The sequence below is a fragment of the Tripterygium wilfordii genome, chromosome 15, assembly GCF_013401445.1.
Source record: "Tripterygium wilfordii isolate XIE 37 chromosome 15, ASM1340144v1, whole genome shotgun sequence".
In the NCBI taxonomy this organism is placed as follows: domain Eukaryota; kingdom Viridiplantae; phylum Streptophyta; class Magnoliopsida; order Celastrales; family Celastraceae; genus Tripterygium; species Tripterygium wilfordii.
In genome coordinates this window covers 1,187,309-1,209,783 of record NC_052246.1, presented here as the reverse complement: position 1 = coordinate 1,209,783, position 22,475 = coordinate 1,187,309, and the positions used below count along the sequence as shown (strand labels likewise).

Here is a 22,475-nt window from a genome sequence, read left to right as displayed (position 1 = left end):
TAACCTAGCTTGCTTGTGCAAGAGATCACATTATCAACATGAATCTTTTGACCATATGACAAGGTTATCCATCCTTGTTCCAAAAAAAATGCACTCTTTTAAACGCTAGTCAATGGTTTAGGTAGCCATTGGAAATCATATGACTTTCCCCTCTTTTAAGACCTCAAATCCATAAAGACATTATTACTTAACATATTGATGTAATTCTGTGTTTATAGTTTCAGGACAAAGAGTATCTAAGAAGATGAAAAGGGGGAAAAATACATTCAACAACTTGAAATGCTGGAATTTGAATAACATAATGTTAAGGATCCCAATGTTTTTTTTTCATAGCTATTACAAATGATGAGATGATGCACATGATCTATGTGAAATCAGAGCCCCACATGATCCATATGAAATCGTGTATGTCCATCTCAGTATTTGGGATAATACTGTGATCCGTAAAACTCCTGCCTGAATAATGTTGAGTCTGGGCGAGGACACAAAAACTGTTTGTTTCATGCATTTGTATGAAGAAAGCAAATATGATTGTAATCTTCCATGCAACCGAAATTGACAAACTTTACAGGCAAAACAACCTTTTAAAAACTGCTCGACACTACTCCTTAATAAGTGGCCAATGCATATTGGATGAGAAACTTCACACAAGACAAGGAAATCCCTATAGAATACCTAATCTGTGAAAAACTATATAGTTCCAATTAGGAGACACAATTCTTGCATCTTCACTGTACAGAACCTTGTATTTTCGTACACCTAATTCACAAAAGATTGTACTAAGACAGATACAATGGAGTGTGGATTTAGGACTCTACCAAGTTCTAACAGCTCCAGCAGCACCAATGCCCATGTACTGCTTCTGCCATTCCCTTCACAAGGCCATGTTGCGCCGTTCATGAAGCTGTCACACAAACTTGTTGATCTTGGTGTCAAAGTCACTCTTATGATCACTGAATTCATACATAAAAGGATGATTACTGAGCTCACTCAGCCACGGCCAGGTGAGGAAGTGCATCCTATAAGGATAGTTGCTGTCCCAGATGGACTTGGACCTGAGGGCAATAGAGGAGATGTCAATAAACTATCTGAAAGTTTCTTCAGAATCTTGCCTGCTTATATGGAAGATTTGATCAAGAAGGCCAGTCAATCTGATGGTGATGCAAAAGTTACTTGTGTCATAGCTGATCCAGTTATGGTAAGCGCATTAGAATTTGCTGATAAGATGAGGCTAAAGAAAGCTACATTTTTCACTTCATCACCAGGAGTCTTGACCATGATACTACAGCTTCCAAAGCTCATTGAAGCCGGCATCATCGATGCTAAAGGTGAGAAAAGATTGTGTGTGTAGACTAATTTATGTTTAGTACTTGGAATTGGAATTGATTTGATGTGTAACATTTGGTAGGTACTGCGACAAAGAATGAGAAGATTCAGCTGTCACCAACCCTGCCACCACTTAGCGCTGCTGAGTTCATATGGAAGTGTCCTGGATACAAGTCCATGGAAGAAATTGTATATCAATGTACACTTACTATCAACCAGAATGTGAAAACCTCCAACTGGGTTCTCTGCAACTGGTTTAATGAGCTCGATCCCTCGGTTGAATGTTTGATTCCAAATATATTAACTGTTGGTCCATTACTCGGTAATGGGCGACCAACGGGGAACTTTTGGCCTGAAGATTTAACTTGCTTGAGCTGGCTAGATACACAATCTCCAAACTCAGTCATCTATGTTTCCTTTGGCAGCACATCAATCTTCAGTCAGCAGCAATTTCAGGAGCTAGCACTTGGCCTTGAACTTTCCGGTCGACCATTTTTATGGGTTGTCCGGGCAGACGCTACAGATGGGGTCTCCCCCAAATATCCTGAAAACTTCATTGAAAAAGTAAGTAATGTTGGAAAGATTATTGAATGGGCTCCTCAAGAGAAGGTGCTGGCTCACCCTTCTCTTCTGTGTTACTTGACTCATTGTGGTTGGAATTCAACTATTGAGGGTATCAGTATGGGAGTTCCTATGCTTTGTTGGCCTTATCTTGGAGATCAGTTTTATAACAGGAGCTGTGTATGTGATGGTTGGAAGATTGGTTTGGGACTGAATTATGATGACAATGGAATTATTACTAGGCATGAGATAAAGAAGAAGGTGAATGAATTGATTGGTAGTGATGATATAAGAACAAATGCTTTGAAGCTGAAGGAACAGGCTCAGAATAATCTTGTTGAAGGAGGGTCTTCTTGGAAAAATTTAGAACAATTTGTTACACAAATCATGCTTTGAATTAAGATGATGTTTGCTTCATCATGTCTTATTAAGGTCTATAAGTTCAGACTACTTATTTATCCATCATTGACTTTTACAAGGCTTACTTGTTTTATCATTAAAGTAACAACAACTATATCTCTTTATTTATTCATTAAATGTGTGTGTGTGTATATATATATGTATATGCTTTATTTTTAAAATATTTGAAAAAAAAATATAGAAACCATTCAAATTCCTCAAGAGCCATCACAGTATATGGACTTTTTCTTGTACAAATAATCAGCAGGAACTTCACCGGCCTAATGGATTCACCTACTTCACAATGTTAATCATGCATCTTATTTTAAACTCCATTATAAAATTTATTTTAGCAAATAATTACACAATTTTTATATAAAATCAGATTTTTTTGGAGGTAATTACTAATTACCCTCATAGTTTTGCCTTTGAAAGGTTTTAAAAGCATTCTTGATCCATAAATGGATCTATTTTAAATTGGGGATAACTTCAAGAGCCTAAATTTATGACCTCACATCATTAAAATATCACATAATTCAAAAAGTTTTGTTTGAATTTGAAAACTCAAAAAAAAAAAAAAAAAGACGATAAAGAGAGGAAGAAAAAATTGAAAAAACAAAAGGAGAAAAAAAACCCAAAGAAGAAAGAGAAGCTGAAAAATATTTAAACCCAAACTACGACCGTTTCTGCTCCTGACGCTCTTGCGCTGCAATTTCCAATTTCATTATCAAGACTTCTTCTTTTGCCTTCATTAACGCGTTCAGTCGTCTCCATCTTCCTCTATAAGAATCTCTTTCAATTGGGTTTCTTTCTTTCTTAAACTTCGTAAGGTGCATTCAAATTCCATCCGTCTCCACTGCTTTGTAAGTACTTATCTCTGGGTTTTGGATTCCCGTAGATCGATTTGTATGAGCTTTCCTTCTCTGGGATTTTGTGATCGGGTTCTGGTTTTTTTTTTTTGGGTTCGTGGGTTCGTGTGTTCTCCTTTTATTTTGTTTATTTGTAGTCAATCTGCTAGGTTAATGGGTTTGTTGTTGCTGTCCTTAATTTATGTATTTCGATGCCAAGAACAAAAAGGGGCTAGCGGAGATATTTGTTTTCTCTTTGTTTCTTATCTGGGTTTTGAAAAGATTGATAAGGAAAATCGAAGTCAAATAAAGTCAACTTGGATTCCTATCCTCAGCTGTAATCACAATACTTTGATCTATTCTTACACTTTGTGATCAATCAATAGCCGTCAATGGGCGTGATGATTATATATGTGATGGATTATTTGATTTTGCATTTGCTTTTGTACCTACCTGCTGCATCTTTCAAATTTCTCTGTAAAAGATTCCCACAGGATATAGAAAAGATTAAAAGAAATGAATCTTTCTAAATTACCCTCACCGTTCTCAAATTTTGGATTTGATACGCTTTTGGAATCTCTTTCGAAGATTAGTTATCTCTTTCATGTACATGGTTGCAACTTTACTTCCCATTTATTTTTGTGTGTTTTTCAATATTGGTTCTTATTGTTTGTCTTGTTATGTTTCTGTTGGGACTTTTCATGTTACTTTGCTACCAGGCTATCCTTTTGAACTGGGAAAATTTTGTGAATCTATGTTGTAAAGCATGCTTAATTTGGTAAACAACTAGTGACTATTAGTGTTTTACTGTTTACACCTCCTCACGTATTACTCTTCGTTTTGTCCAGGAACATTGTTGATCACTCGTTTAAGTTCAGTATCACTCAAGTTGTACCTATCAACTGACTGATAAAATTTTCATTGCTCATTGAGAGAATGTTTGGCGTGAAAAAGTCTCCTGTCAAGGTTGCTAAACATGGCTCAGCTCAACCTGGATATGCTGTTTCTTCTCGTACCAATCCTTTCGACTCTGATGATGAGTTGGATAATAAGCAGACTATTAAACCTTCAAGAAGGACGTCTTCTGAACCGACACTAATGGCACCAAATCTTAACTCAAATCCTTTTGATGATGAAGTGCCAAAGGTGAACTCATCTGCATCTTCTCATTCACTTGCTTCAGCCGTGAGAAATAACTACAAGAATGATTTTCATGACTCGGGAGGATTGGAGAATCAATCAGTGCAAGAGTTGGAAAACTATGCTGTATACAAGGCGGAGGAAACTACAAAAACAGTCAATAACTGCCTGAAGGTAGTGGAGGATATAAGAGAGAATGCGTCCACAACTTTGGTCACTTTGCATCATCAGGGTGAACAAATTACCAGGACCCACAATGTTGCCATTGACATGGATCATGATCTGAGTCGGGTATGGTTCTTTCCTGTCTGTACTAAACTCTATTTTGTCGATTTGAAAATTCTATTTGGTTTTCTTACTTGGAGGTGTGAACTGTTGTGGAATTATAGCTCGTATTAAGTTTAGTTGGGCTATATATACTGATTCTTAGCCAATGTGATGAATGAAAACTGGGTTCTTGGGACTCCATCTGAAATTTTCTAAGAACTCTCTCAAGCTTTCACTTTCTTGGGCTCAATCTTCTTGTGTTATCATTTCTTGAACAAACCTGAGACACCACCACCAATGCCGCCTCTCTCTCTTTTTATCTATTAATGTTATTTTCCTGAGTTTGGAGACAAGGCCAGTGTCATAAAATTATTCTGATTCCCTCCTTAAAGAAAACCCCTCACTCTAGCATCTAATGCAATTACTTAGGTTTTTTTAGGACCTTTTGAAGTACTGGAAATCAATACCGATGTTTTGGATGTGAAATGTCTAGATATGACTGAGACAGATGTTTCTTAGGAGTATGTTCTTTCCTCAAACAAGAAAATCACTTAATTTTTATCTTGGATCTGCCGATTCATGAGGGATACTTCCACGGTACTTTCATAATTTCATTCTTTCTTCTTTTCTTTTTGAAAGATTGGACTTTTGGCAACATAGTCTTTTTGATTGCATTTGAATGCATTTATTTTTCTTGCCTACCAAAAGAAGAAGCGAAGTCATTATTCTTAATGCTGATTTCAGGGTGAGAAGCTTCTTGGAAGTCTTGGGGGTATGTTCTCAAAGACTTGGAAACCAAAAAAGACTCGTCCAATAACAGGCCCAAGAATTACAAAAGGTTATTTCATCATACTTTCCCTGCAATTTATCTGTTGTCATTTGGTTCAAACATGAAATTATTCCTCTATCTGGTGCGAAAGGATAACAGTGGCCTAACCTTATGTTCATATTAAGTTTTGTATATTTATTTTTCTTCTCTTTAACTAGCATGAGTGCTTTTTCAACAGATGATCCAACCCGAAGAACAGCTAACAACTTGCAGGAGAGGGAGAGGTTGGGCCTGAATTCTGCACCCAAGGCACGGTCAAATGTAAGAGCACCATCACCTGAACCCACCGGCGCACTTCAGAAAGTTGAGGTTTGTTTTCTGTGTTTCATTAATTTGAAGCAAACATTACACTGGCATTTAACTCCACCATGCAAGAGAAGCATTGAAATTCAGTTTTTCTCTGGTCGTAAGATTTTTTTCCCCCTGTTGAATGTGCTGGGTTGTGATATAGGCATATAGACATGGGTCCACTCCAGACATGAAATTTCATTACCTGTTTTTGTTGAAAATTTATCATCCTTTCTCATTTGGTTAAAAAATTTATCATCCGGTTGCGGCAGCCTTGTGTACGAGAATTGTTGTTTACCTTCTCTTTATTGTTACATACTTATATTATAGTTTTATTAAAAAAAGAACATTATACATGCCAAAAAAAAAAGAACATTATATTTTAAAAAGAAGATTATAGTGGTATTTAAAAATTTGTCATCTGTTCTGTTTATTGATATACTAAGTATACATAAATGAGATGGATGTATTGGTTCTTTTTGTGTTTTAAGAGTTTCTTCATTATATTCTTTAGTCACATCTTTGTTTCGGGTTATACTAAAACAGGTGGAAAAGGCAAAGCAAGACGATGGACTGTCAGATTTAAGTAATTATCTGGATGAACTGAAGTATATGGCCATTGACATGGGGTCAGAAATTGAGAGGTTCGTTTTCCTGGTTTTAACTTCATGAACTTTTTCATATCGTTTTGGTTTCTATGCAAATGTGATTGCCCTCTACATCCCTCGACCTTTAGAAATTAGAGAGAACAGATATGTAATCTACCAAGAGAAAATAGTGTTTTTTTTTTTTTAATTACAAGTGTTTGATTAGTTATTTTGTGATCATCGCAGGCAGAACAAAGCTCTGGAGCCTATGCATAATGATGTGGATGAGCTAAATTTCCGTGTTAGAGGTGCCAACCAACGTGGTCGTCGATTGCTTGGAAAGTAGAGAGTGCACATACATGAAATTCACATTCAAGACCTTTTTACAATTTTACTGATGGTTTCTCCTTTTCATTATGGATCTGGATATATGGGCACTGTTCCATGGATTTGTTCTTCCAGTTTCAGTTCTCTTGTTTCAAATAAATAATGTTAGAAGTATGACCAGTATTGTTTTGACTAAGATCCATTTGTTCTTGACCATGCTTGAATTGTTTCTTCTATCTAAAGATCCTATTGCTTGGAACGTTATTATACTTCACATAGTTAACCAGAGAAATTAAATTTTGACTCTCAGTCACTTGAAGGAGAAGGAGAATGAAAGCAGTAAACAGCATAGACTGCAGTTTATTGAGATTACAATTGTAAGAAACTTCACAGTTGACAAAAACAGGAGTGTATAATGAGGCTGGAGTGAGATCAATGAAGACAAACTATGCACAAGCAGAAGCATCAAAATTAGGGAATACTATGAACGCAATGGACAACTGAGAAATGGATACTACAGAATTCACATGAACGCGGACAGGATCTAATCTTGGGATGTCTCCATCATTTGTAAGCTCCAACGGTATTCCATTTAGAAGCATGGTATGACTTCTTAGGTACCCGTCTTTAGGACTCAAATGGTACTCCTCTCTAAACAATGGTGCATCTGATGCTTTCCTTCCAACCCAGGAAACCGTTTTCTTAAGACCACGCATGAGTGGGGTTTCTCTGTACAAGCCTTGCGCTCGACCGTGCAGATTCATGTTCATGCTGTTCTGAAGGCTGATTATAAAATCAGTGTCGTTGCTTAAATTGATAAGGAGTAAGGTTATACCCGCCTGCATCAAGACAATGGCAGTTGTCATAAGTAAATTAACTATTTCTTGGTACTCTTGAGTAAGATGGATTGAAAAGAGCATTTTAAGGGGTAGATGAAGATTCGGAGGTTTGTTTAGCGTTTGATGCACCATTCAATAAAGCTCGCTCGGCTTTCAGGTAGCGTAAAGGGAATCACATTTGTCGATGCTTATCAACAATTTGGTAACTTAAAAGATGAACAAGTGACTTACTCTTCCTTTGGAACAGTGGGCATAAGAGCGTAGAAATGGCGAAGCATCACTATCAACAGCTAAAACTTCCTTCCCCATCAGACGATGCCAAAGAAGAGCACTGTCCACATTGAGAAAACAAACAAACAAACAAACACAAAATTTCACAGATGTAGACTTATGTTCAAAATAATCTTAGTACCACAACTGTAGAAGAACATAGTTATTTACAGACAAATCATGAAAAGTCTCGACTCATCTAACCTTAGTTTTTATTTGGATCATTGTATCCAACATTGAACACAAACAAGTATGCAGAGAAAATTTCTATGCTCCATTTTTCAGTATGGAGTGCTCCCACAAGCAGATTAATTGAATGAAGAATTCAATATGCAAGGCATAAAGTATTGCCACAGGCAATACAGAAAATTAAATAATAAATCAAGTTCTGGATGGGTGTTCTTGGGGCAATTTGTTAGAGAAGAGAACCACAAGTAGAACCAAGCAGCTTGCTCTCCTCCATGGGTTCAATCAAATCCCAAATAAAGTCAAATGGCTTGGTTTATTCGTTTCCCGATAATGTATCTTCCTACCTTTATCCCTCTCAACCCCCTCCAACTTAATACTATATTTAAGTTCTCATCATAAACAAACACAAACACAAGCAAAAGCAAATCAATAATTAAATTAATTAAAACTTCATGCTCCTTGCCTGTAATAGTCAGGATTGGGAGCTAATGTTGTTTTGCTGAGGAGGCCATAGTTCCCACCAATTAATGTCTGCCTACAATACACCTTAGTATTGTACTTTGATGCCATGCCAAGCTGATCTAAGTACCTATGTTAATACAAAAAATAGATACATAACAAAATGTGAAATAATGCAGTAATAAGCTAACAATATAATTCACTTTTCCTGTAGCGAAAAAAATAAATGAAAGCAAATTGAAACCGAATTACCAAAAGCTGTTAACAAATGTATTAGATACATTACGTCCACCGCTGTTGTAAGCTCCACCAGATTCTCCAACCCATGCAGAAGCCCAAGGACCATGCTTCTCAATAGTTTCTTTTAGAATTATGAATGTTTTTGATACTTTGCTTAGGAAATTAGGATCCAATATCTTATTCACAAGATGAGGATCAATGCCTGAAATTGAATGAAGAATTATTAAGTTAAATGAAGAAAGTAATAAATGATATTCTATACAAAAAAAAAAAGTACGAAAAGACAATGGCATCTGCGTATTTAAAAAAGAAAGGACTGGATACTATATATATGGTTTAAACTATTTATATGGCATTACGAAAATAACTCCACTATAGAAAGTATCTTGTTAGCCCAATCTACCTGCACCCAAGTTGTATATATGATGAGTCAAAGAGTTGACTATGCCAGGGCCTGACACCTGAAGAAGCTTCTCATACCACTCTTGCTCAAAAAATCCTCCAGGAGCAAGAAGCGAAGGTTTAGAGTGGGAGTTCTTATACAAATCATCTATAATATTTTTAAGGTTGATCAAGTCCTTCCCATACTGTTCAGCATGAACACTTGCTCCAACGCCACTTCCACTTAACTCATTACCTAAAATGATCATGGTGATAATAGATTTAAGAAAACAAGGAAAGGAACCGCAAATAACAAAAGCCTCACATTAAAAGTATTTACCGAATTCCCATGAGTCTATCTGGTATCCCTTAGAAACAGTGTAGTTCAAAAAATCGCGAGCATTACTAGAGTCCCAAGCACCTACCCAAACTTTTGTCCTCATCTGGTGCCTCCCATATAGTGCATTCAACCCAAAAGTCACAAGGGCCCTGCAAGTATAGGTTTCAAATTCTAGTTATACAAGGAGTAATGCATTTTCACTGGTATGAAGACCTTGTGGACAAAGCGTAATGCACTTGAGAATTTGACTATGAAATCTGGTAGAAGTCAGTATACAGTGTACATGATGGAACTTAAGGGGAACAACTAAAACAGGTAGAAAATTTTGAAACTGTCAAAACAAATTGAAAATAAAACACCATAAACCATTTCGACCTAGCACTACTCAGTTGCAAAGAAGACTTCCCCCTAAAATACATATCCAAAAGAGGGGGTCAGTAATTTTTTCGCCAATAAGTAGGGTTGTTCTGTACTTATCAGGTTGTAATGGAGGGAAGAAATTGCAATGCAGTATGTATAAACGTGTCCAATGTTGATCTTAACATAATATCCTTGACAACACAGATTATTAACCAGACAGTAAATATAATACCGGAGTTTGTTTGTAGCCATTGCAAGTTAAATATTTAATGGAAACGGCATTTATTTTATCTTTTCTTTTCCACATTTTCTTTGTACAGGGGATGGGTTGCTAGGAAGACAGAAACAGCAGATAGTTCATACCCGGTTGTACTGAACAAGTGATTTAATTCATCCCATCGTTTCATATGCAAACATCCCTTTGAAAACCCAAATAACCCATCTCTCATCTTTCTGAATGGATGACAAGGAGACTTCAAAGTGCCTACATCGTATAATACTTGGTCTTGCAAAGAACCTCCAATTCTTAACCTCAAACGCCTGAACGCTATTAAACCACCAACAATGAAAGTGTCACGTTGCAAACAAATCAACTTCAAAGAATACACGATAAAGATGAATGCCAAATTGTCAAGTGAACAGCTATTGCCTTAAAGATGCAGACATACAAACCTTGGATTGCTTTTGCTAGGAAGGGGTGGGACAAATCCTGAAAACACCAAACACAAAGGGTAGTTATTGCTATTGTTACATTTTTCTTTTGCTATATAAGTATCATAAGTGATATGCTCAGTTTCATAGAGAAACTGACATAATCTCCTAATTAGTAATGCTTACCAAATTTGTAACAGATGAATATCCCCAAGGACATTGATTATAGTTGCACTTATCATGAGGCCACCAATCAAGTGTAGCACAGATGAAATTATCATCATTTACAGCAATCGATCTACTCCCATCAACTATAATTATAGCATGTGTAACTTCTTGAGCCAAAATAGCAGGGATAAAAGCCAGAAATAAGAACAACTGGAAATGGAATCCCATCGGCAGATCTAATTACGGAGGCCTCACTCCTAATCAACTATTCAAAGAACTGCAATCCAAACAAAGCTAATTAGACTCCCATCATAATAAGATGCCAAAGGGATATAAAATTTCAAGAGGTTTGGGTAACTCTTATAATATACCAAAAATATGATTTACAAATTCATCATGTTTTATCACACATCCGTATAGCATAAATTAAAAATGATACTTCCACTTACGGAAGTCCACAGAAAAATGAATAAAAATGGGCAAATGAATGCACTTCAACGGTTTCACCAACCAAAGCGGTTGAGTGTAGAAGAAGAGTCAAATCCTGAACTACCCAAATACGATACATTTAATAATAACAGAAAAACCAACTCAACTCACATTAGATTCATATGTATTAACCATTCAAATCAAGAACAGATATAGTTCAATTCTGCAAGTACCTCAACTTCCTCAAATACATCACTAAATCATTATTCACTCACAGAAGCAATAAGGATCCAGACGCAAACATTCTACAAAGTACCGAACCCACCAATTATGCTGACAGCGAAGCTCAAACCCTGAAGCAAGTTTCTTCCTTTCTTTATTAAAAAAAAAAGAAAAGAAGAAGCAGCAGTGAAGCTACCCCAGTTGTAGTTTAGCAATAATGTGGCACCGCAAACGTCAGAGAGTGAGCTCTATCTCTTCCACTCTTGGCGTCTCTTGATCTCCAGTAACTTTCGACAAGACACCCTTGTTTGGTGACATGGGTCGGTCTCGGATCTGTCGGTTATCGGCAAAAATTTGAGCTTTTGATTAGTACGTGCTGGTTTTTTTCATGGGTTAGGACTTAGGTGTGTGAAATAGTCAAAAGGATTTATTTTTTTCCTACCTATATTTGTCAGAATCCAAGTTGTGTGACGCCTTGGCTGGAAAGTTATGCCTTTCACCCATATACTTTCTTTCCTAGAAAAAGACCTCTCTTGCTTCAAGAATGGGAAAAAAGTTTCGTTGCAATCTCCTTCGATACTCCATCTTTGACCGAAGCTTTTTCTCCAATAATGGACATGGACTCTTTAGTCCAAGTCATTCTTTAATTTACACAGTAGAAATATGATGAGTGTGAATTATCTTCTTCTACGTGTACCTTGTAATGTATTCACGAATTAGAGCCAGAACTTCTATACATATTTATCTACGTTTTTGGTTCACTGATGACTGATTGACTACTCTTATTAGGGTGAGTTTGGTATGTGGGTAATAATTTAGAGGTATAATTTGTTACTCATGTAAATATTACAAGGGTAATAAAGTGTTACCCTTGTTTGGTAAAGAAGGGTAAAATTTACCCAAGTATTAATTACTTTTGTTTGTTACGACTATACATTACTGGTGTAATACCATTACCCTTGTTTGTTATTATTGTAATGAACCAAATTAGAAAAAAATGAGATTATGTTTTTTATTGTTACGACTATCATGTACAAAAATTTTAAAAATATAGATATATATAACAAATATATATATATATATATATATAAGTGCATATGTGTGTATATATATGTGTGTATATATATGTGTCTGTGTATATGTATATGTGTATATATAATTTATGGGCTTTTAGAATTTTTTATTTAAAGGGGTAATAGGTTGGAGTAAAACTTCTCATTACTTTTTATTACCCAGGTCCCCCACTACTAAACTTTATGTGTAAAAAATAAGCTTAATTACTAAAATTTATTACAGGAGTAAAAGTTATACTGACATAACAAACACTAGTAAAGTTAAAATTTAATTACCCTTGTAACTATTACACCCCATTACCCTTGTATCAAACGCACCATTAGTCTCTTTAGGACACAATGGGCCGTAGGCCCATAGCCCAAGCCCACCATTGTGTAGCCCGCATTACTTTCGCTAATTGCTACTCCCAAAATCAAACTGAAAATCACAAACAATTCACCTCTCTGCAACTGCGGCCGACCACAGATGATATGATGACGATGAAGTTCACAAGACTTCAGCTATTGAGGTAGAATTTCATGTTAGGTGTGAAAAATTTGTTAGGGCATGTGATGATATATTGTTAGATAAGTTTCATCACATTGAGAAAGTATTAAAAATATGATTTTTATGATTGTAAGCATGTTGCAACTGTCCTTGAATTCATTTATTTCTCGTTGAGAATAATAATGAGATAATTGATCAAAAGGGTTATGATAATTTAATTGGTAGTTTGCGTTTTACGACTAATTATACCAGATTTGATGTTGCATATACTGTGTTGCAACTAATTACTAGCAACCCTAGTAGAGAGCTTTGGCGTGCCATTGAGTGTGTTATTGTAGTATAAGAAATATCCCGTACCGCCACTTTGTTAAAGCTAGTGAAGCAACATTAGCTGTTGTTGATTTGCTCTTCAGCCTTCCAAGATATGGAACATATCTGCAGGAACAATAGAAACTAACCAAGAAAATGAGTAGTAGCTTATTAGCAGCCATATATGGTGTTTCATATAAAGTGTGTTAGCAGAATTTTTAGTTTTGTTCCTTAAGAAAATATTACGGTTGAACTATAATTCCATGGAGCGTATGGATTACAAAAAACTAGAATTTCATGTTCAGTATCTTCCCCAATGGCTGATATTTTTTAGGTCTGTTGTCATATTTGGGAGGACTATATACTTTTGGAGGACATTCCTCTTTCAGTGCAGCTAAAGCAGCTTTTCGTCTCTTGTTCTCTTCGCGCCATTTCCTTAGTTGATCCTCAACCGCGGCTTTTGCTTTCTCTGCTGATTCAGCCCTGCGAGCAGCCTGTTCTGCTCGAGTCCTGAACTCCCCGATTTTCACCATTGCAGCTTCCAAGTCCTTCTTTAGAGTTTCCAATTCATTGTTTTTGTCGTAGCTGGTTATCTGGTTAGAGTCTTCTGCTAGTGTCAGAGAAACTTTATCAGCCTCCTCAATTTTTTTCAATAATGATAAGTATTCCTCAACAGAAATTGTAATCTTCGCATCATTTTCATGAATCTCATCTGTTTTTTCTTCAGCTTCTGCTTCTAAGACATCTGTCGGACGGTGTTGTAAATTCTGATAGAAGTATTTGTTTTGGGGTTTGATAAACCTAGAGTTCTCGGATTCTTCAGATACCACTTCTGCTTCTACATCATAATAGAAAACTGATTCAGCACTCTCTGATCTTGCTTCAGCTGCCTCCACTGATGTAATCTTCGACTTTTCCTTATCAAGCTCGGATTTCAGCAATGCTATCTCATCTTGTGCTGCAGTCTCTCTTCCTTTGATTTCTTCTATTTCAGTTCTTGCCTTCAGTAGCTCTCCACTCAGCAATTCGAGATCCCATTTCAAGTGGCCTACCTCTTCATTTGCAATATTGATATCTTCTTTGAACTGATTCAGTTCCATCTCCAATGTCTGAATATACAATGCTTGTTCAGAATTCTCTGTTTCATTTATTTGCATATCTGATTTTAGCTTGTTTATAGCATCAGAATTAGCTTTCTCGGATGAGCTAAGAGACCCAAATGCTTGATTGAGTTCCGACTGCAGTAAATCAACAACTTCTGACTTAGCCAGCAGTTTGTTCTCCAATTCATGCTCTCCTTCCAATTGTCTCTTCATATCTTCCAACTTCTCTTGTGCTTCAAATGCCTTTTCGGTCGCAAACTCAATCTCAGCATTGTTTTCAGCCAAAATAGCACATTGTTCTTTCTCTGCGTCAATGGCAGCCATCTTCGACATATAAATAACTTCATTGAGCTCTGAAATGTGTCTTACAAGCTCCTGCACTTTCTCCCTCTCCTTATCTGCAGTGATTTCCCATTGTTCCGCTCGTGCTATGACCTTGAAATTTGATTCTCCGGCAGCAGCAAGTTCTGTCTCCAATCTAACCACCTCATTTTGTGTAGCCTTCAGTTCAGTTAGAGTCAGTAAAAGCTGCTCCTTTGTTTTCACCATCTCCGCAAGGTTCTCAGCAACCTCTTTAACCCTCGTTTCGAGCTCTTCGATCTGATACTTAGCTGCCCTACATTCTTCCATATAGAAGTCTCTCTCCACCTCGGCCTTTTTCAGTGAGGTGGAGAGCTCATCAGCTGTTTTCTGGTGGTGCTCCAGCTTCAACATCGCTTGCAAGTACACGCCCTCCTTTGCTTCCAATTGTACCTTGCAGTTGGACAAATCCTTTGACAGCTCATCATAATCTTCCTCTTTATCAGTCTCTTGCTGATACAAAGAAATAAAGAACAATAAAACCTATGAGAGTAAGTACTCATATCTCGAGTGTTCATATTGAATATGCATAATGAGATTGAACAAATTCTATAAATTCAAAATGGATTCACACAGGAATGATTTTTATGGCAAGATCGCTTGTGAATACTTACATCAATACTGCTGGAAGTTTTGTATTTCTTCTGATCACCTTTCTCCCCGAACAAAACCCGGGCAACTTGGACTGGTTCAATTGGTTTGGTATCGATCTCACCCATATTCTCCAGTGAGGAAATACCCAGAACAACACCAAGAAACCAGCTATTGAGCCGTTTTGAATCTCCAAGATATGTACAGACAGCACCAGATGTACATATGGTTCAAAAGCCAAAGCAATTCAATCAGCAAACAAGCTACATATTATACAACTGCAAAAAGTTCAAAATTCTAACCATTCCAATCAGTACTTTTGATCAGAAAAACATTACTTTTCTTTCTTTAGTCTTTTCTGATGAATCATAACAAACACAAACTATTAATCGGTGGCATACCTAAGAGTCCTGGACACTGAAATCTGGTGATGAATTTGCTATGGAAGGCAGAGATTTATGTTATGAGAGAACCTAGAAGATATAGAGTACTAGCAATGATGCAAATGAAGGAAAGTAAACATATTATATTTATCTCATATTTGTTTTCTTGTATAGTTTTGATGATGAGTTGTTCTGGAGAATACAATGTAGAGTTTTTTTTTTAATTTATTTTTATCATAATTGAAGTGTCCATCAATGGAGGAAACTATGGAGTATGGACTGCACATAGACCTTGTAGAGGTCGGCATAAAAAGGTTCCAAGTTATCCTCTTGTTTTATACACTAGTGCTAGGTAGCCCATATAGTGATAGCACATGAGAGTCCAAGTCTCTTAAACGAAATTTTAAAAGGTTTTAACTCTCAAAATACATGTTAAATTTTAAAAAAAAAACTACATATTCAGATTCAACGCATAAAACTCTTTCTAATAAGATCCATTGTCGATAAGTTTTATCGGGTAAATCTTAATTTTATTGTTTTTTTCAATGGAATTTCTTAATTCCATTATTTTTTTTAATGAAATTTAAAAAACAAATGAATTCAAAACGAAAACAATAAATTCTAAACTGTGCTTTTAAAAAACAATGGAATCTATACTAAAACAATTAATTTTGGACAATGAATTATGGGATAAAATAGTGTAAATCAAAATATTTCATTGATTAAATCAACGGAATAAATCTGTTGGGTTTCTATGAGCTACCAAACAGTTGGACTATATGTCATTTTCGTGTTTTATATGGCCCAGGCCCAAATGAAGTTTGGGACTTGGGACGACGTCGTTTGGTTAAGTCGCCGAAAAGAAATAAATCCTGATGAAACCCTAAAGTCGCGTAAAGAGGAAAGCGAGAGGCTTTACTTGAAAAGTGAGATGTCCGACGAAGAGCATCAATTCGAGTCGAAGGCCGACGCCGGAGCGTCCAAGACCTACCCACAGCAGGCAGGCACTATACGCAAGAACGGCTACATCGTTATCAAATGCCGTCCTTGCAAGGTCCATCTTTACCACTTTATGCTTGATTTTCTTCTTTGATAGTATTGTGAGATCTCAATTTAAATTCCTTTGTCTGCCAGTTTTTGTTTTGTTTGGAGTTCAATTAAACCGTGAATCAAAGAAATTTTCTTCAAATTGAAGTTTCCGTACACGTTGTTTGAGCCTATTAGAGGTTTATCGTTTTGAGATCTGCTTGCTGTTGGATTGGCGATGAATTTATTAATTAAGGGTTTTTTGTTTTCTGGAAAATCAGGGGGAAGTATTTAATTTTTTCGGAGAAATCTGAGGGAATAATTTTTGGCTCTTGTTTGCGGAACCTGTATTCTGAGATCAATGACTTTTGACTAGTGTAACTTGTATTAGTGTAAAATAATTGAGATTATCAGTGAGGATTTTTGGTTTCGTAGTTAATTTTATTCATAAAGTGATTGGTAATTGAGAACTTGTTTTATGATCAAAGAAAGACACTAACAGAACGCAGATCTCTGTGCTTCAGTGATTGTTCTTTGTTGAATGTTGGGAATATATATGTAGTATTTGTGACTTTCTACAAGTGCATATGGAGAGTTCTCATTGAAACCCATCTCCAAATCTTGCCGTATGTATCTATTTAGGCGTGTGTATGTGTGATTAGACGTTTGTGGAACTGAGTTTGCTTAAGCTGTAGGCCTGTAGCTAAGTTTTTCATGTACGCATTTCTTCGTGATTTTTAAGTTGAACTATCGGCATAATTTTTTTTGACAGGTTGTTGAAGTTTCCACTTCCAAGACTGGTAAGCATGGCCATGCCAAGTGCCACTTTGTTGCAATTGACATCTTCAATGGCAAAAAACTTGAAGATATTGTGCCATCTTCCCACAATTGTGATGTATGACATTCTTTTCATTTAATTTTTTAAAGATATTATTATGACTAGTGCTTAATCCACATATATTCTTTTTTATAAGCTATTAAAGCAATATTTGTGTTCATCTGTGTTATTGCAGGTTCCTCATGTTAATCGCACTGATTACCAGCTGATTGATATTTCTGAGGATGGATTTGTGAGTTTTATTTAATCTTTTCCTTGACGGTACCTTGCTTGTAAATTAATCATCATTCACTGGAATGTTGATGTTTCAGGTAAGTTTGCTCACTGAAAATGGCAACACTAAGGATGATCTGAAGCTGCCAACTGATGATAATCTTCTTACTCAGGTTAATGGCTTACCTTTGTTTCTTTCAAATAAAAGGACCTCAATTTCATTGCTAATTATACAAAGTTTTGCATGGCTGGTGGAATAATTTTTTTCAAATGCTATGTCTGATGTGGTGGTGTAGCCCTTTGAGGTCATGTCTGGTGTTTCCAAGTGTCTTTTGCTTACTTCAAAGTTGTGTGTAATTTATCTAATGTTAATTGTTTCTGACTTATTTCATCTCCCTTTTGTGCGCATCTGATTTCTTAATTTGTTAATGTAGACCTTGCTCTGTTATATTTTTACAAAAGTTAGTGGGTTAAGTGAATAAATTGATAGGCTATAACTCCTTTCATGCTTCTACATTTACAATTTTTCTTTAGTTCCTTTTGATTTTGCCTGTTGGTGTGATCTATACCTCACACTCTATATATTTGTATGTTTTACGTGAGAGTAAATAATAGTGACTGCTTTGTTGGTGGGAAGGAAGGAGATTGCTACTGTTCATAATAATTCTGACTTATTTTGTCTTGCAAATATCTTGGGTTTGCAGATTAAGGATGGCTTTGCTGATGGGAAGGACCTGGTTGTGTCCGTCATGTCTGCAATGGGGGAGGAGCAGATATGTGCACTCAAGGATATTGGTCCAAAATAGTTTTCTACTCCGCTTGGAATCCCTATAATACCAGTGGAAAGGAATTTGTAATAGCTTTCAATATTTTGTCTGACATAAGACTTGAGGAAAACTCTTGCAGATTGATTTATTTTCATTCCGGGTCCAAAGGCTATGTCACGGTGTTCTTGTGTGATGCTTCTTTGAATAGGGAAACCGTGTCTTTTATATTGTTCATTTTGCTTTCTCCATGTGAGTTAGGAATGGTTTCTTTCAGTTGGGATCCAAGTTTTAAAGACATTCAGTCGAGAAATTCGAGTTCAACAGTGAATTCGTTCAATTGGGACTCAAGGCGTAGAGTGAAATGTGGTTTGGCCCGCTGTTTTAGTGGACCGGGCCAGCCCCCCGTTTATATTCATGGTCCATGCCGGGCTGAGCCTTGAACCACAAATAATGTAGCCCAGCACCCTAAGGGCCCAAGGGCTGGCTGGCCCGTTTCAAACGAGCCTAGCCGGGCTTTGTGAGCCGGAAACTCCGGCAGCCTGTTAGAAACTATTGGGCCGGGTTGGCACTCTAATCGTGCGAATTACTAGTAAACTAAAAATTACAAATGTCAGTAACATGAGATTGCAGCTGAATTGGTGCGTAAAATTTGTTATCCATTTCCATTTGGTCGGAGATCGATGAGCTCTCCTTCCTCGCCGCATCGTTCTCGCGGTGGTAACAGCGACGGAGAGGAAAGGCCGAGAAACTTTGATCGTAGGGCGAAGAGTAAGTGCTGGGAGAACGCACAAACTGTTCCAGGTCGACACCCTGAGAGATGGCGCAAAGACGCAGCTGGTAACATCGTCTGCAAGCGCTTCTGCAACTGCCATGGCTGCCTCTGTTTCGAGTACGATCACATCGTTCCCTACTCCAAAGGTACTCTCGTTTTGTTCTATCCTTTTCTTTTTTGGAAAAATTTTGCTGTTTGGATTTAATGCTGTCATGGGTTCGTGGGTTTCTGTGTTCTAATTGTATAGATTGGACTGGGTTGATTGGTGGGTGGATTTTAACTTGAATATGTGTTCTATTGCTTTGACGCTGAAGATTTAGGAAGCATATTTTGGAATTTGAACTTAAGAATTGTCACTTGTGGCTTGATTTACCTGATGTTTTAGGGTTTGAAGAAAACATGACAGCATCATTGGAAATATTTTTACTGTTATATGTTTTTGGCTGCTCTATTAGCAGTTCAAAAGAGGGCAAACTATGACTTTTTCAGAGTTTTGGGGTTCAGTTTGTCGATTGATTGGGGGGATTGTGCTGCTGCAGGTGGTGAATCGACAGCAGAGAACTGTCAAATTCTTCAAACAAGGGTGAATAGGTTCAAATCAGACAAAGATTATGTGGATGCCACTCAGTTGAAGGGCTACTCTTGTGATATCAAGTTCACTGGTAGGATTTTGCCGCAGTTCTTAGGTTCAGTTGTCATATTGAAGTGCTTGTTTTCTCCTTTATTTCGTTTTTTCACACTTCCTTTGGTTATAGACACATAGAGTTCCTTGAATTATATGAGGATTTCAACTCATTACAGTAGTATGTGTTTGCATTGTGCAATTATATAGATCATTGGATAGGGTGAATCCTTTAGATGTGTCTATTAGTTTACTATTGAGGTACCTTTTTTTTTTTTTTTTCTCCCTTTGTCATCTTGAAGAGGCTGTTTAGAGACATTGAGATGAATTTCATGAGGCTCAGTGAGGCTGCTAGGGTAGTAGGTATATAAGTATATTGCATATAATCCTATTCCTGTCTGCCTAAATTCGAGCTTGAAATGGACTTTTTTAGACGTTTAGCAGTTCGTACTGGCAATAAGCATGGGTCTCAATTGGAATGCGAGCACAGGGATCACGGTTGAATTATTCCCAATTTATAGAAATAACTCGTGTCCTGACACATATATGATATATGTATGAAATGTGAATAGGCGTTTTGGCATATGGGCTAGCATACCCATGAGTCTTAAAAAATAATATCAGGTTCCAATGAGGGATGCTGAGGACATTGTGGAATGTATATGGGAAAATCGTGAGGCTGAATGGGTTATTTACATATGGCATGTCTTAAGTTCAAGATCAAATTTGCATTAGGTTGACCTAGGCCATATAAAAAATTACAAGGACTCCTGAATAAGATTAAATGGCATTCTAGTTGGAAATCTGTAGGTCATCGCGTATATTTGACTTGTTTCTAATAGAAAGTGATGGCCTTGTCATTTTACCAGCAGCGATTGTTAAGCAGGCTTTAGTAGGCGTAATTACTGTGTAATTGTGATATGCATGTCTTGGCTCAGGTTAGACACAATCCATCTAACATTAGATTGGTTTAGGATATTTTGACAGGGACTTTCCTCCCGCTCCCTGCGTGTGAGGGCCATGATGTGATATTGATACCCTACATTAGCCAGTATTGCCTGCGTATTTTCCTTCAAAAAAGAAAGGACAGTTTGAACCAAGTTGTTGAAGCCTGCACAACATTTGAGCTTCTGGCAGTGTTCATTCCCTACACACCAAAAGGTGTTTCAACCAAATATTCTTCTTAAACAGTGTGCTGTTATACTGGATTTTGATGGTCTTGTTTTATAAATTCATGGTCCAATTAGTGGAGCATTCATTTGAAATTCCCCCTTTTATGAACTTGCAGACAAGGAGGTTGACATCATCGAAATGGCGGTTTACGGAGATGTGATTAGACCTGGAAACCAGTGCCGTTGCCGAACTTTTGCTGAAATGCTTGGCCAGTACAAGTCAAAAAATCGGATGGCTGCTTGTAAACTGCCATATAATGATGAATCTCTATAGCGATAGCAGTCTACACATACCAATTCAGGACTCTGTTGTGGTTTCAAGTTTTCTCATTTTGACTTGCATTTAAACATTCATTGCAACGAGCTGCTGGCATCAAAGTCAAATATTTATCTATCATCTGAATGTTGGCAGAATAAATGAAATCACAGAAACTTGAAGAAAGTTATATTCTGACACTGAAACTATCTGTGTGGTAGACTGATGTTTACTTGAGTCTGTGTGGTAGAACATCTTCTCAATAGACTTCTGAAAGGTTAGTGCCTCGTCTTGTGTTGTTTTAACAATCATGGTAATGATGATCAATTATGGTAAAACCAAGTTGGCTGACATTCTTGAATAGCAGTATAAGTGGACAACTTCTAGTGTCCATTGAAGAATCTCTGATCTCTATGCATGTTGACATTAACCCCTCTAATTACTACACACTTGTGATTGTTTGGCCTAGCTAGTATGTATTTGTGAATTGAAACTACGATTCAATAGTGCTGCAATGATTTTCTTTTCTCCTTCAGTGCCCCAGTGAATACTCTCTTTTCACTGTAACCACGATGGATGATTTTACTTACAATCATCCTGTGAGAGTTGTGATGACAATGACCCATAGTTGATTGTAAGCTTAGTCAGATGGTGGTTAAGTGAAAGTTGCTGGACAATGACATGAATGGGGACACCACTAGACCAACCTTTGACTAGACCCATCTCTCTCTCTAAAAGAATTGTAGTTTAGTATTGTTGGAGTTGCAGTGGTAGAGTTGAGGTGAGCGCGTGAGTTAGTGGTAGAGTTACATGGCTGTAATTTGTAGGTCTCAGGTTGAATTCATGAAATAGCATTTCCACATTTATTCTTAATGTGAATTCATTTTGAGTAATACCACACTTACTTTACGCTTTAATCATACCCTAATAAATCGATTTTTATAGTTAATTGGACTTTCCTAATATAAGTGGACCAAAAAAAAGTCTCAACCTTTTGATTTTCACAATGATCATGAACACATAGTGGTGTCTCCAAAAAGGGGAAAAAAAAAGTGAGTCTTGGCATGGTAAAACATGATTGCATTGCCCAATTACTTACTGTCTAGACATTATTAGTGATCCCAATAACCAAAAAAAAAATAAAATTGTATAACACGCCATTATCATTGCCATCAAAACCCCCGTAATTTTTTCTCCATTATTATCAACAAACCCTAAATTGAAAATGAAAGTAATTTGCTCTTCTGTTTGTCAAAAACCAGAAACTTTTGGGTGGACCCCACACCAATATGTGGACTGAAAAAGGTAATAAATGTGACAGCACAGAAGAAGAAGAGAATGTGAAAAGAAACAGAAAGATCAAATAAAGAAAGACCTTTTAAA

The 22,475-nt window shown here is 36.8% G+C and overlaps 6 protein-coding genes across 9 annotated transcripts; 4 read left to right on the top strand and 2 right to left on the bottom strand.

Annotated features, from left to right (window-relative positions):
- Positions 1 to 3: 3 nt before the first annotated feature.
- LOC120016949 (UDP-glycosyltransferase 83A1-like) lies at positions 4 to 2,365 on the top strand. The gene is made up of 2 exons (XM_038869963.1): positions 4 to 1,328; positions 1,409 to 2,365. The coding sequence occupies exons 1-2, from the start codon at positions 794 to 796 to the stop codon at positions 2,281 to 2,283; spliced, it is 1,410 nt and encodes a 469-aa protein (XP_038725891.1). The 5' UTR covers positions 4 to 793; the 3' UTR covers positions 2,284 to 2,365.
- Positions 2,366 to 2,958: 593 nt separating this feature from the next.
- On the top strand, positions 2,959 to 6,788 carry LOC120016674 (SNAP25 homologous protein SNAP33). Its single transcript, XM_038869574.1, has 6 exons — positions 2,959 to 3,149; positions 3,983 to 4,565; positions 5,286 to 5,379; positions 5,549 to 5,679; positions 6,205 to 6,302; positions 6,492 to 6,788. Exons 2-6 carry the CDS (start codon positions 4,071 to 4,073, stop codon positions 6,589 to 6,591), a joined length of 918 nt encoding a protein of 305 aa, XP_038725502.1. The 5' UTR covers positions 2,959 to 3,149; positions 3,983 to 4,070; the 3' UTR covers positions 6,592 to 6,788.
- LOC120016673 (heparanase-like protein 1) lies at positions 6,488 to 11,813 on the bottom strand. Of its 4 annotated transcripts, XM_038869571.1 has the most exons (12): positions 11,563 to 11,813; positions 11,224 to 11,453; positions 10,488 to 10,746; positions 10,323 to 10,359; positions 10,014 to 10,197; positions 9,291 to 9,439; positions 8,973 to 9,206; positions 8,582 to 8,771; positions 8,334 to 8,459; positions 7,643 to 7,742; positions 6,912 to 7,411; positions 6,488 to 6,870 (listed from the first exon to the last, which is right to left on the bottom strand). In XM_038869571.1, the coding sequence occupies exons 3-11, from the start codon at positions 10,695 to 10,697 to the stop codon at positions 7,019 to 7,021; spliced, it is 1,623 nt and encodes a 540-aa protein (XP_038725499.1). In that variant the 5' UTR covers positions 10,698 to 10,746; positions 11,224 to 11,453; positions 11,563 to 11,813; the 3' UTR covers positions 6,488 to 6,870; positions 6,912 to 7,018. The 4 variants fall into 4 exon arrangements, with proteins under 4 accessions (XP_038725499.1, XP_038725500.1, XP_038725501.1 ...); XM_038869572.1 differs by lacking the exon at positions 11,563 to 11,813 and having other exon boundaries at positions 11,132 to 11,549; XM_038869573.1 differs by lacking the exon at positions 11,563 to 11,813 and having other exon boundaries at positions 11,174 to 11,549.
- Positions 11,814 to 13,276: 1,463 nt separating this feature from the next.
- LOC120016757 (protein WEAK CHLOROPLAST MOVEMENT UNDER BLUE LIGHT 1-like) lies at positions 13,277 to 15,171 on the bottom strand. The gene is made up of 2 exons (XM_038869666.1): positions 15,067 to 15,171; positions 13,277 to 14,905 (listed from the first exon to the last, which is right to left on the bottom strand). Exons 1-2 carry the CDS (start codon positions 15,169 to 15,171, stop codon positions 13,277 to 13,279), a joined length of 1,734 nt encoding a protein of 577 aa, XP_038725594.1.
- Positions 15,172 to 16,313: 1,142 nt separating this feature from the next.
- On the top strand, positions 16,314 to 18,514 carry LOC119979955 (eukaryotic translation initiation factor 5A-2). The gene is made up of 5 exons (XM_038822575.1): positions 16,314 to 16,480; positions 17,225 to 17,347; positions 17,466 to 17,522; positions 17,602 to 17,676; positions 18,208 to 18,514. Exons 1-5 carry the CDS (start codon positions 16,358 to 16,360, stop codon positions 18,307 to 18,309), a joined length of 480 nt encoding a protein of 159 aa, XP_038678503.1. The 5' UTR covers positions 16,314 to 16,357; the 3' UTR covers positions 18,310 to 18,514.
- Positions 18,515 to 18,877: 363 nt separating this feature from the next.
- LOC119979956 lies at positions 18,878 to 21,560 on the top strand. Its single transcript, XM_038822576.1, has 3 exons — positions 18,878 to 19,188; positions 19,582 to 19,704; positions 20,953 to 21,560. The coding sequence occupies exons 1-3, from the start codon at positions 18,951 to 18,953 to the stop codon at positions 21,108 to 21,110; spliced, it is 519 nt and encodes a 172-aa protein (XP_038678504.1). The 5' UTR covers positions 18,878 to 18,950; the 3' UTR covers positions 21,111 to 21,560.
- The last annotated feature ends 915 nt before the right edge of the window (positions 21,561 to 22,475 follow it).

Coding starts and splice junctions, on each gene's coding strand:
- LOC119979955 (XM_038822575.1), top strand. CDS start 16,358: ATGTCCGACGAAGAGCATCAATTCGAGTCGAAGGCCGACGCCGGAGCG. Junction 17,523..17,601: donor ATATTTCTGAGGATGGATTT/GTGAGTTTTATT, acceptor TTGATGTTTCAG/GTAAGTTTGCTCACTGAAAA. Junction 17,677..18,207: donor ATGATAATCTTCTTACTCAG/GTTAATGGCTTA, acceptor TTGGGTTTGCAG/ATTAAGGATGGCTTTGCTGA.
- LOC119979956 (XM_038822576.1), top strand. CDS start 18,951: ATGAGCTCTCCTTCCTCGCCGCATCGTTCTCGCGGTGGTAACAGCGAC. Junction 19,189..19,581: donor CATCGTTCCCTACTCCAAAG/GTACTCTCGTTT, acceptor GTGCTGCTGCAG/GTGGTGAATCGACAGCAGAG. Junction 19,705..20,952: donor TTGTGATATCAAGTTCACTG/GTAGGATTTTGC, acceptor ATGAACTTGCAG/ACAAGGAGGTTGACATCATC.
- LOC120016673 (XM_038869571.1), bottom strand. CDS start 10,697: ATGGGATTCCATTTCCAGTTGTTCTTATTTCTGGCTTTTATCCCTGCT. Junction 9,207..9,290: donor GATAGACTCATGGGAATTCG/GTAAATACTTTT, acceptor TGATCATTTTAG/GTAATGAGTTAAGTGGAAGT. Junction 7,412..7,642: donor CCCACTGTTCCAAAGGAAGA/GTAAGTCACTTG, acceptor GTCTTGATGCAG/GCGGGTATAACCTTACTCCT.
- LOC120016674 (XM_038869574.1), top strand. CDS start 4,071: ATGTTTGGCGTGAAAAAGTCTCCTGTCAAGGTTGCTAAACATGGCTCA. Junction 4,566..5,285: donor TGGATCATGATCTGAGTCGG/GTATGGTTCTTT, acceptor TGCTGATTTCAG/GGTGAGAAGCTTCTTGGAAG. Junction 5,380..5,548: donor AGGCCCAAGAATTACAAAAG/GTTATTTCATCA, acceptor CTTTTTCAACAG/ATGATCCAACCCGAAGAACA.
- LOC120016949 (XM_038869963.1), top strand. CDS start 794: ATGGAGTGTGGATTTAGGACTCTACCAAGTTCTAACAGCTCCAGCAGC. Junction 1,329..1,408: donor CGGCATCATCGATGCTAAAG/GTGAGAAAAGAT, acceptor AACATTTGGTAG/GTACTGCGACAAAGAATGAG.
- LOC120016757 (XM_038869666.1), bottom strand. CDS start 15,171: ATGGGTGAGATCGATACCAAACCAATTGAACCAGTCCAAGTTGCCCGG. Junction 14,906..15,066: donor AAACTTCCAGCAGTATTGAT/GTAAGTATTCAC, acceptor TCTTTGTATCAG/CAAGAGACTGATAAAGAGGA.